The 12,470-nt window shown below is 50.1% G+C and overlaps 3 protein-coding genes across 3 annotated transcripts; all 3 read left to right on the top strand.

Annotated features, from left to right (window-relative positions):
- Positions 1–2,265: 2,265 nt before the first annotated feature.
- Positions 2,266–4,013, top strand: RhiXN_09874 (epoxide hydrolase; the record flags this gene model as incomplete). Its single annotated transcript, XM_043329690.1, has 10 exons — positions 2,266–2,625; positions 2,682–2,755; positions 2,813–2,941; positions 3,001–3,247; positions 3,308–3,329; positions 3,386–3,485; positions 3,540–3,553; positions 3,602–3,761; positions 3,809–3,883; positions 3,935–4,013. The coding sequence occupies 10 exons, from the start codon at positions 2,266–2,268 to the stop codon at positions 4,011–4,013; spliced, it is 1,260 nt and encodes a 419-aa protein (XP_043182524.1).
- A 593-nt stretch (positions 4,014–4,606) lies between these two features.
- On the top strand, positions 4,607–8,359 carry RhiXN_09873 (Reverse transcriptase (RNA-dependent DNA polymerase) domain-containing protein; the record flags this gene model as incomplete). Its single annotated transcript, XM_043329689.1, has 3 exons — positions 4,607–5,093; positions 5,714–6,547; positions 6,603–8,359. The coding sequence occupies 3 exons, from the start codon at positions 4,607–4,609 to the stop codon at positions 8,357–8,359; spliced, it is 3,078 nt and encodes a 1,025-aa protein (XP_043182523.1).
- Positions 8,360–8,499: 140 nt separating this feature from the next.
- RhiXN_09872 (Reverse transcriptase (RNA-dependent DNA polymerase) domain-containing protein) lies at positions 8,500–12,257 on the top strand (the record flags this gene model as incomplete). Its single annotated transcript, XM_043329688.1, has 9 exons — positions 8,500–9,753; positions 9,807–10,052; positions 10,968–11,175; positions 11,234–11,260; positions 11,307–11,375; positions 11,442–11,500; positions 11,549–11,887; positions 11,938–12,016; positions 12,070–12,257. 9 exons carry the CDS (start codon positions 8,500–8,502, stop codon positions 12,255–12,257), a joined length of 2,469 nt encoding a protein of 822 aa, XP_043182522.1.
- Between the last annotated feature and the right edge of the window lie 213 nt (positions 12,258–12,470).

Genomic DNA, 12,470 nt, shown 5'->3' with positions numbered 1-12,470 from the left:
TTGTACCTCGGTCTGGGGGGGCCGGACACCAGCACTGGGACAAACTTGGGCCCAACGATCGGCAGAATACCATTGTGTGAATTAAAGATACGGAAATTTCCTACAAAGTAGTTTCGCGGCATTGGCCGGGGACCTATCGGACGTCCGCATGTATCTTTAGGATTTCTGCATCTCCCTCAAACAATCGGTCAGAATCGTACTAAAAACAGTCTATGTAATTGTCCGAGTCAAAATTTCCGGATCTTTGCATAAACCATCTTTATCATGTCCCGTCAGAAAGTCCGTTTCCTACAGGAACTTGACGTAGAGTACTTACATCGTACGGTGTAGAAGCAGGTCAAAATGCCAAGTGGTGTGTTGCTGATCGCCAACAATTAATATTGTATCTCCAAGTCGGTGACACACATATCAAAACATCGATTGTGATTGTTAATATCTACGTATGGTTCTATAAACACATGGTGCTTGTCGAATTATACACGTATGATTTTGGGCCCAGAGCAATGTTGGTTCAGCAACGAAAATATGCCTCGAGGACTCCCGGAGATACACCAGAGATATCCCAGATCCTTTTGTTCCCATGACCTCGGGATCCCCAAGGTTTCCCTCTGGGATACCCCTTGAGGCCTGAGCTCCGGGAAACGGCTCTTTCCATAGGCTTTCCTTCATCTGGTGGATCTTTGGCCGAGTGGCCCAGAAGAGGCCAGCCCCCACCACCAATATCCGGAGGAGGTTTATTCCCACAAGTACTGAATACCATGTCTTTGGGTGCTTCTTATTTTGAACCGTTACTATTTTATTCCCACAAGTACTGAATACCATGTCTTTGGGTGCTTCTTATTTTGAACCGTTACTATAATAGGATAAGCGAGCTACGCGAACCCGCAGTTATTCAGTTCACCTGTTGACTCTTCTTTATCGTTGGGTGAGGACACGTTGATCATCAAAGTCTCTCTCAACTGCCCTACATACTTCCTATCCACCCGGAAGACAGTATATGTAGGTTAGTTCTACTCATATAAATCTCTGCTCCAGGAGTAGCCTCGAGCAAGTCGATCCCCCTTTCTCTTACTCATAAATTTACTTGAGCAATGGCTATTATCTCACATCTCATTGCATGCGTTGCAGAGCCCACGGCATTGATTCTTGAAAGGAACCCCCGGTGAGTTTGTCAAGCGCGGGATGGCATTCTCGAATATGCGGCTGATCAGGTATATGCGTCCTCTTAGTCCCTCTAACCCAACTATCCCCCAACTTGGGGCCCACCATAACCGGTCTATATACCCCATTCGGTACGAATAATTTCCCAAGTCTGTATATATATTTATATATACTTCTTGTAGTCAACATCGGGGTAAACGTCAAGCTGTGATACAGTACGGTCCTTCTACTGCGAACAACGCACACATAGATGGATGAGATGCTAGGTATAACTCATTTATATTGGCCGCCTAAGATGTTATGTGTCAGCTGTTTCGTCTTGTATATTGATCATTGATACTATATAAGGAATGTCACTTATGGCTTGTTGGGTGATCTGTGATATACACGTGGGTGACATAACCAGCCAGCATCAGCTAGCGTTGACATATATAATGTCTCAATCATCATTCACAATCAAATGTCTTTTACACTCAACTATTTCCTGTGTCCCTTCCTTTTTTTCAGTGACAAACCGTATCGATATTGTTGTGTGATTTAAACTTGTTGCTACTGCTGTTTAGTACCAACGACTCCGCACACTATGAGCTGTCAGAAAATCTCTAATAGGGTCCTAAGCAAAGCCTTGATCCAAGCGGGATTGAGATCTGGTCCATGACATCATGATCACTCAATGAAGCAATACGATTATCAAAATCGATATATATGCGCGTCGGTGGATCAGTGATTTTTGGCTTGGTTGTTCTTGGTAAGTAAGAGCCTAATATTCCAATAGTTACTGGCTACACCACCGTACAGTAACCTCCAAACGCGCTCAGCGCGGTTATAATAACAAATTACAATACTTTATGTGGTGTAGAAACGATAGATAACACACGCGCTGACAAGCTAGTAGTAAACCTTGCGTGAAATCCGTCATCCCGCTTCCGTAAGTTGGGCTTCAAGTGTTATAAAATAGAGCGGCGGCCGAACTCAAAGAGAAGTCCCTCGGGGTAGCACCTCCAGCCAACCTGACCGCGCGTCTAGAGAAGTGTGCTGAAAGTAAAGTATATATACACAGAACTCTGAAAAGTCGCTTGCTAACTAACCACCACCCATAAAGCCATGGCCGCTTATACCGACATCAAACCATTCAGCATTGCTGTTCCCGATGCCCAGCTCCAAGAACTGCGTACCAAGCTCGATCTTACACGTCTACCCGACGAACTTGAGCTTCCCGCCGGTCAAGAATGGGAATGGGGCATTCCGCTCGCTGTTCTCAAGCCCGCCATCGAACACTGGCGCACAAAGTACGACTGGCGCAAGGTAGAAGCACACATCAATCAGACCTTGCCGCAGTTTACGACATATATTGACTCGGCGAATCATGGGCCACAAGAGGTACACTTTGTTCATAAGAGATCAAATAATCCGAATGCCACTCCGTTGGTCTTTGTGCATGGGTGGCCCGGGAACTTCCTCGAGGTGAGTGCGTTAAGCGAAGAAACGGAAGGTATACTGACTCCTTTCCATAAACGCAGGTATCTAAAATGATTGACGAATTGGCGAACCCAAGCGATCCTAAGTACCCTGCGTTCCATGTTGTTGCTCCATCGTGAGTTGGCGATGAGAGAATAGAAGCTTAGTAGTCAAATTAACTACCATCTTGTAGTCTTCCAGGTTTCGTATTTTCTCAACGCGCAGCTACTCCTGGGATGAATGCAAGGGGAACCGCTTATTTGTTTGACAAACTGATGGCGAAACTTGGGTACAAGTACTATATGGCGCAAGGAGGAGATTGGTGCGCCTGAATGACTTAATACTTGGATGAACAACAAGCTTACCTTTTTCAATGATTAGGGGCTCTCTTGTATGTCGTGCCTTCGCGGTATACCACCAAGAAACCTGTTTGGCGATCCACAAGAACGTAAATTTCGATGGCGTCCCAACGTTGCTCAAAAACCCCATTATGACACTGCGAACAATTCTTGGCTTCGCCGGTCTTCCTGGAGGATATTCCAAGAAGACGATTGAAGGGTTGAAGAGCGCCTCTGGGTTCATTTCTGGCGGCTCAGGCTACATGAGAATACAAGGGACCCGACCACAAGTACGCCTTGTTTCAAAAGCTATAAGTTATTTGGAAGGCTAACCTAAATCTAATACTTAGACACTTGCTGTTGCAATGACAGGTTGGTGTTTATGCTAGCCTAATCATTGAATAATGGTTAGATTGATATCATGATAGACAGCCCCGCTGGACTTCTCGCTTGGATTGGTGAGAAGCTCTATGTATGGACAGATAGCTATCCTTGGACTGCAGACGAAATTATAACGTGGACTATGCTGTAGGTGATTACTTGACTGTACGAGCGTTTGTTGATAATCTTTCACCTTATCAGGTATTGGATTAATGGTGAGCTCTAGTATCAGCAAATCATTCTCTCGATTGACATAAAAAAAGGTCCTGCTGGAGGATTTAGGTACTACAAAGAGAATCCATTTGCAGGAAATCCTGGCAGTCCTGAAGCAATGGCAGAAATGAATAACCTTACCTCAGTCTGGTCGCCCACTCCACTCGGATTTTCTTGGTTCCCAAAGGAGATTGGCAGCCCCCCCGCAGAGTACGTGATTTATTGTTAAAAAATACGTATAATGAGACTTGTTGCAGATGGAGTGGTATTAACCAAAAACTGGTCTACACAAAAGAGCATACTAAAGGTGGCCACTTTGCCGCTTGGGAAGTGTGAGTTTCTTTATTATCCAAGCTTCGAGCTATAGCCGAATCAGCAAGTAGACCCGAACTCTTGCTAGGAGATGTTAGGGACTTCGCAGAAGTGGTGCTGCCCCAAGAACACCGATTACGAGCTCCATGAGAGCTTTGGCGTCAACACTTTAGCATACCAGGCCTAAAATTCAGTGCTCATTTCCTGATAATTTTCCAGCTCTTGGACGATTATCGAGCTTTTTGTTGTGTAGTAAAAATTCCAACCAGTTGTACAATGCGATAGGTTTAAGTGCAGTTTTGCGACGGAGCTTGTGAAGGACGCAAAACTTATACTGGGCCGACCAGGCCGTTGCGGGTCGCCTTTACTACTGTAATAGCACCTCATATTTGTGTCTTGTTTGTTGCACCCTGCTCTCGGCGCTTACACCGCTCACTCTGCCTCTTTCATTCTACGTTCGGCGAGCACAACGTGCTCGCTGCAGAGCTTTTCCAGTCCATCTTTCCCCCCTTTCTCTTCATCTGTTTTTTCCTCGGTCCATTACCGGTCCATTATAAGCCGTCGTTCCATACCCACGCTACTACACTCCTTCCCCTTGTTCGCATTGTCTAACACCGTGTCCGATTGCCGACGCTCGTCCGTCCATCACCCAGCCGTGTTGTGCCATCGGCCGCCCGGTTTTTCACTTCACCCGGGTATTTCTGCGTTTTCTCGAGTCACCATCCTCTCCGTTTACCCTCCTAATGGCTCCGCGCACCAAGACCTCTCCTCGGTGCAACGGCTGCATCACGCGAGGCCGGTCATCCAAATGCAACCGGAAGTCTCCATGCTCTATGTGCGTCATTAAAGACACAGCTTCCGCGTGCTGGTACGGTCCGGCGCCCCAACCATGTCCGGAACCCTCTCCCTCAGCAAGCCCCCTTGGATCGCAGGCACCCGCCCCCGATCCTCCACGCGCCTCCCCGCGTGGCATAAGGCGGCCTATCCTGAGAGACACGCCATCGGATTGCCCCGTACCGCCCAGATCACCGCCCTCGGGCATTCCGATTACCCCGACTGCCAGAAACCTGGTTGCCCCACCTCACATGCCGGACATATCCGCCTTGCACCACGATGCTGCCATCCCAACCTCCTCGCACAACATCCCGGACGAAATCATTCACTTGCGGGCCCGTTTGGCGGCCCTCGAACGGCGTGAGGTTGGGTTCTTAGACCACACGGACGACCCTAGTAAGTTCTTTTTCTTGTTTTTTCCTCACGCACAACTCCGGCCCCCCCCCCTCCACCCTATCTGCGTGTTTCTACCCCCGGCTTGTCACATCCCGTCGTTCATCGCATCCCCTACGCACAAGCTGCCTTACACTACTCTATCCACTTTGTCATGAGTCCTTTTCCTCATGTCGTTATATTGCTCCTTTGCCGTCCCCTACATGCGCGCTATACTCAGGCTCTATTAGCGTTATAACGCGTAGCTTCCTTGACGTGCACACTATATTCCTACCCTGCGTCTCCTACATACACCGTGCCGTGCTACATACCGTGCCTCCTACTACGTCTGCTATCCCTGCTTTATGCGCTACTCAACATTATATCTCATTCTATCATCTGCCCACGGTTCACGCGCCATCATTGCTCGCGTCGGTTACATTTTCCATATTTACCCATCTACCCGGTCGACATCGTCCCATCCATTCCATTACCCCATCAGCGTAGTACAGGGCTACTCGTTTTGTCCTGATCTTATTCTCTCCTACGCAACACTACACACTATTTTTCATTACTCTATCCACAGAGTCTGGCCTCATTCGCGCCCCATTTTTCGTTAACTTACACGTATTGCCGCTACATAGTCTATCGACACGTTGATGCCAAAGCCCGAGCCCCCCCTGCCCCCTCCGATTCGCTGCGGAAGGCTGTCATCCCCGGCAAGCAGGCCCCGGCCAGGCAAGCCCTTATTCCACCGGTCATCATCCAGATTTTCAAGTCCGGACTGCGCAAATACGTCCCGCTACCTATGCTGACCACGCGCTATTGGCAATTGAACTCCGATTCATTGCGTTTCAAGATGGACGTGATAAAATGGAATAGCAAAGGCCACGCACTTGTCAAGGAGGCATCCAACTTGTCGGACGCAGGCGAACTGCTTATGTCCCCAGACGATTGGGTTGACGGCTGGAAAACGTGGCTTTGGTTAATCGAAAAATACCAGCCTGACGTTGCGCCAGCTTGGCACAAACATTTTGCTCTCGTATTCTACGACCCATCTTTCCACAGTGACTTCAACCTTTGGCTCCGCTATGATATCACTGTCAGAAAACGTTGGATTGAGGAAGATTTTGACCCAGGGTCCCTACAGGAAGGAATCTACAAGATGATAGACCGGGAGCTTGCGTTAGCAGCAAGGGACGTGTCATCGCAGCACTCCGGCCCACACGTGTCATCCACCTATCCCAACAGCCGTCAAACCCACCTTTGTCCACGGGACTTACCACACCACCCACCAGACACACACCCATCTGCCTCCTTGTCAGCAGCCAGGCCTAGCCGTTTCCACCCTTACAAACCAGTACATTCTACATACAACCACCCTAGTGCAGGTCACCCTATCTCTTTGGCCAAATGCCTATGCTGTGGTAGCCTGGGCCACTCGCCGCGTACATGTCATGCCACCACCCGATCCAATGGTAAGCCACTTGTGACAACACGCACAGCTGATGGTTACCTACAATTAAATGGCAGACGCTTCTGCTACGTTTTCAACGGCACTAGAGGTTGTCCCAACCCAAGATGCGTCCGAGGACCACACCTCTGCTCCCTCTGCGGCAATGCTGGACACAATGCACAAGGTTGCTCTGACTGACCCCCGGAAAGTTGTCACACCACTCATCCTGGCGGCTTGGCATATGTGCCTCCAGAGGCTTGATTTACTTAACCTCTTTGGCAACGTCCCAATTGGTCTCACACAAGGCTTCTGTCTTGGTTCTTCTTGTTCTCTACTTGCCACTTCAATCCCACCTAATCATAAATCAGCTCAGGATGCCCCTGACGTTATTGACTCTCACATTTGTAAAGAATTATCCCTTGGCCGTTACTCAGGCCCATTCACACACTCACTTCTCTTCTCTCTCATTGGACATTTCCGCTCTGCCCCATTAGGGCTTGTATCTAAACCCTCCTCCCCAGGAGAATTCAGAATGGTCCAAGATTTCTCCTTCTCCCATGGAAAAGGCCAGAACATCTCAGTCAATGCAGAGATTGACATTGATGAATTTCTGTGCATTTGGGGATTTTTTGACAATGTTGTACAGGTCATTTTAGACCTACCGGAGGCCTCAATGGCGGCAACATTTGACGTTGATGCAGCATACCGTTGCATCCCCATCCACCCCAGCGACCAATCTAGCACAATTGTGGCATGGAAGGACAACCTATATGTTGATCATTGTGCCCCGTTTGGCGCCGCAAGCTCGAACGGCTTATTTGCGCGCTGCGGGGATGCCATGCTCATGATCTTAGAGGCCTCCCTGGGTTGCCGCGTAGTAAAATGGGTCGATGATTACGTCATTGTCAGACCGCCCCCGGGCTTCCCGGGTGGGGACACGTCCGAACAGGATATTTACAACTTGGCACTACCGCTTGGCTGGCCGTGGAAGTCGTCCAAAACTAAGAACTTTGCGTACGCGTTTGATTTCCTTGGTTTCTACTGGTGCATCCCCAAACGGGAAGTCTCAATACCATTAAAGAAACGCGATAAATTCCTTAGCAAGATATGTACTTGGCTTGACGCGGACAGAGTGTCCCTAAAACTCACGCAACAACTGATCGGGTCTCTTGTTCACTGCACAAATGTGGTTGTCGAAGGCAGAGCATGGCTGGCAGGTCTTATCCGATTCAGCGCTGCATTCCCGCACAAACATGCCTCCCGTTTTGTATCACGCCCCAAACCAACCTACGCGGTCCACGACGCACTTTGGTGGCAGAACAGACTTGCTTCCGCGTCCTGTACACGCAATATTTCCCCACCACCCACTGCGTTCCCGTCGGAATTTTTTATGGATGCCTCTACGTCCTTCGGCATTGCCATCATTGTGGACAACCACTGGGCCGCATGGCGTCTGTTGCAAGGGTGGAAGTCCGGCGGTCGCGACATTGGATGGGCCGAGATATCAGCATTGGAGATGACACTTGAGGCAGCAATTGCATACGGCCTGCGAGACTCTCTCCTGCATTTCCGCTCAGATAATCAAGGCGTTGTGTTTGCTATGGCGGCTGGCAGGTCGCGCAACCTAGAACAGAACAACGCAATCAAGCGTATCTTTGCGCGTTCATCCCTGTTTGGCCTGCGAATCCAAACCTCATATATTGCCTCGGATGATAACCCGGCCGACCCACCCTCGCGCGGCATGCCAATTCCCGGCATGAAGAGTTGTTCGTGGGCGATACCAATGCCTGAGCATTTAGCATCTTTCTTAGCGCGTGGACTTTTGTTTTCGTGACCAATAATCCTCTGTAGTTGTGTATACATTTACCCATTATATATATATTTTGTTTTTTCCCCACTTCCGCACCAACCTTCAGCGCGGCGTGTTGGCAGATCACGTGGAGCATTATCCCTCTGTCCCATCCCCTCTCATCTATGTCCGTGTTCGAATCAATTGCACACACCCAAGCTGCGTTGAGGTTAGAACTGCTCTACCCTGATGCAACTAAATCCCCTTCCCATCATACCCGCACAGGAGTTGGCAGATCGCATCCCACAGCGCCCTCCTCCTCCCCCAGCACATCCCGCCGCTCACAAGGACACTCCAAGTCACTGTCCGTGCCGCGATTCGCCCCCTACTCACTCACGCCTGCCGTCTCTGGTTCGCACGCACGCTTTTCAGCGTCAACATCCATGAAGTTGAAGATGGCATTGGACAACGGGCTTGCCAAGCGCACGCAGAAGAACTACGGCTCGTTCATAAGCCAATTCCAATCGTTTTGCAAGGCCGAGCGTGTGGAGGAAACCGCGATGTTCCCAGCCGACGAACAGGTGCTGTGCGCATTCATCGGTTCTTTTACCGGAGAAAAATCCGGCAGCACCGCAAACGCAGCCGTAGCCGCCCTCAAAGCGTGGCATCGTCTACACGGTATGGACTGGAATGGGGGCTATCTACTTTCGCACGTTGTAAAGGGAGTCGCAAACTTAGCCCCGCATTCCTCACGTCGCACACCGAGACCCCCGATATCTATTGCTATGCTACATAAACTACGCGCACACCTCTCTATGCAGTCTCCATTCGACATTGCGGTCTTCGCGGCAGCTTTAACCGCATTTTGGGGCCAATGCCGCTTGGGAGAACTACTTGGATCATCCCGCCTCCGCCACGACCCGCTTGCTACCCCCTCCCGGTCCTCAATCTCGTTACCTCCTTCACCGCGGTTACAGGACCCATCAGCAAGCATGACTCTGCACCTCCCCCGAACCAAGACACACCAAATCACCGGCGAACACGTTCACCTAGCAAGCCAGCGAGACGGCTTGTCGCCAATCACGGCCATGGTCGCCCACTTGCGCGCCAACGCTTCTATCCCCGGCTCACATCACATCTTCGCATACTCAACCCGCGACGGTAGCATCCGTTGCCTTACGCGAGAGGACTTCCTGGTACGCTGTAACGAGGTCTGGATCACAGAAGGCCACCCGAGCGTTTTTGGTCACTCATTCAGGATCGGCGGGACGCACGCATATCTTACCGCTGGCGTACCTAGCGATGTTGTCAAGAAGATGGGTCGATGGTCTTCGGACGCGTTCCTAAGGTACTGGCGCAGCATGGACAAAATCATCAATATTTACGCAAAAGACATTTCCGGGTCCCCGCGAGTATCCGCGGACCACCAGCCCATGCCAGTTGCGGCACGGCACCGCCGATGTTAGCGAAGTACTGTCCTTGTGGTCTGCAGGCGACGCATTGGGGTGCTGCGCCCGCCCGCACGCGATGCGTTCGAGCGCAGACGCGCCTTCCGCCACTCGCTCCCTTCGTCCTCGCTCCCGCTCCTCCCGCTTCGTCCTCCCGCTCACGCTCTTTGGGTGAGCTCGCTCGGTGGCTCGGCCCCGGTGGCACCCCGGTTCGGCGTACCGCCTCTCCGGCTCCCACCCCATGCGTCTACCGGTCTGGATCGTACGCGCATCTCCTTTCCCCTTATCATGTATGCATATATTCGCGTCTTTATTCATCACGCGCCGGCCCAAGGCCCAGTGTGCAGTTTTGCGACGGAGCTTGTGAAGGACGCAAAACTTATACTGGGCCGACCAGGCCGTTGCGGGTCGCCTTTACTACTGTAATAGCACCTCATATTTGTGTCTTGTTTGTTGCACCCTGCTCTCGGCGCTTACACCGCTCACTCTGCCTCTTTCATTCTACGTTCGGCGAGCACAACGTGCTCGCTGCAGAGCTTTTCCAGTCCATCTTTCCCCCCTTTCTCTTCATCTGTTCCCACCCGCCCGCGCCTTCTCTACACGCATACGATCCGGTTTGGCCGCCCACCCAGCTCGCTCGGTGGCTCGGCCCCGGTGGCACCCCGGTTCGGCGTACCGCCTCTCCGGCTCCCACCCCATGCGTCTACCGGTCTGGATCGTACGCGCATCTCCTTTCCCCTTATCATGTATGCATATATTCGCGTCTTTATTCATCACGCGCCGGCCCAAGGCCCAGTAGCTTAATTAGAATATCGTGAGTACCAGAATAAGAAAGGACTTGTCTGGTCGTCATATATACGCGCCTGTCTTATCAACCGCTTACGAATCATTTAAGAGAAGCATATTGCTTGATTGATGCCAATAGTGAACATCCGAATTCCAGTACGAATTTGCGTTCGTATTCCCTTTCATATTCCCTTTTATTAAGTTCCATATAAGCGGCCCGATCTGGGTGGTGTATGGCACTGTACTACCAGCATGAGCTCTCAGAACAGATTCGAGCTTATCTTCCACGGCACAGGCTGCTCGTCCGGGCTTCCAAACATTACGTGCTTGACATCAAAACCAGTAACATGCGAGGCAGGCACTATCTAGTCTTTTAACGATAACTGCTCCATTGATATTCCTGTACATTTGTGCTCCAGACATGCGGATCTGCCTCGCAACCTTCCGGGTGGAAGAACAAACGACGCAATACGGGCGCGATCGTTAGGACGCGTAGTACAACAGGTGTTGAGCGCGTGATTGTGATTGACGTAGGCAAAACGTTTTTAAGTGCCGCACTCGAACTGTTTCCTCGACACGATCTACGCCAAATTGATGCTGTATTATTGACACATGGGCACGCAGACGGTGGGCTCAACAAATATGTTGATTTTAAAGCTGATTCAAACTGGATGCCCCATGAAAGCTATTAATGGACTGGACGACTTAAGATGTGAGCCCAGTTTAACTTGCCTGACCACGTAGCTTATCTCATACAGGCTGGACATTGGGAGAGAACCGTATACAAGATTATATCGATGTTTACCTATCTGAGGCGACTATGAACGGTGAGTTCTAGGGGCTACCGACGCATGTATGTACATACAATGCTGACATATACTTTGAATTTGTAGATGTCAAGAGAGGATTTCCTTACCTGGTCTCAAAAGACTTTGCAACAGGAAGTGGCCATGTAAGTTGGCGCAGTTATACAGACGAACACTGCCTGATCTGCTCCTAGATACCTCAATTTAAATGGCACATCATAGAAAGCAATCGGCCGCTCCGGCTAGATGGTGTAGACTTCGACATTACTCCTATCGATGTGCACCACGGTAACTTACCAATACCACAGCATTCACTTTTGCTTGACACCAGCGTTTCGCCCATTCCCGAGCCGTACTTGTGCTTTGGTTTTATTTTCGGGAGTATCATGGTATATATGTCAGATGTTTCAAATATCCCAGATAACACATGGGATGTAATCGAGGCGTGCGGAGGGCTGGGTCCGTACCCGTACCAGCTCTTTGCTGTGGACTGCTTAACTTTAAGGAGCTTAACTGCACATTTTGGGGTCAAGGTAGAGGTTTTAAGAGTGGCATAGAGTTGGCGGTGACTGAACTTTTGTAGGATGCGATCGATGCAGCAGTTCGTTTGAATGCACACAGAACATGCCTCTTTGGATTTGGGCATGAGATTCCACACGACGGTGGGTGTATATTATTACACATGCAAATCAATCTAAATTTCTGTTAAAAACAGTATGGGACATTATTGGGAGAAGGGTGGCATGTGAAGATGTAGGGACGGTGTGGCCATCCGCACAGAAGGCTTTGGATTATTTGTCACGAGTGGGCGTGCAACAAAAGCAAGACATCAGGATCAGTCCTGTATACGATGGAGAGTTGTTCAGGGTTCTGGATGGGCAACCAAGTGACACCAAAAGTTAAGGTTACTCTTATTGTAGGAAGAAGGTAGACGGAGGCAAAAATAGAATTACAACTAGCCACGCGCCACAATAATTGCCAGGTGGCAGCAAGCGCTGAGACCACGTGCAAAAGTCCCACATAACGACTTGCTCACGCCTGTCCTAACGTGCACGGTCGTGAGTCTTGGTATAAATTTGGTCTCAGCAGGCTACATTCTAGCTTGCCTCTTGTTCT

Source organism: Rhizoctonia solani, chromosome 8 (genome assembly GCF_016906535.1).
Source record: "Rhizoctonia solani chromosome 8, complete sequence".
NCBI lineage: Eukaryota > Fungi > Basidiomycota > Agaricomycetes > Cantharellales > Ceratobasidiaceae > Rhizoctonia > Rhizoctonia solani.
The sequence above is the reverse complement of the archived record's forward strand: the minus strand, read 5'-3'. Positions and strand labels throughout refer to the sequence as shown.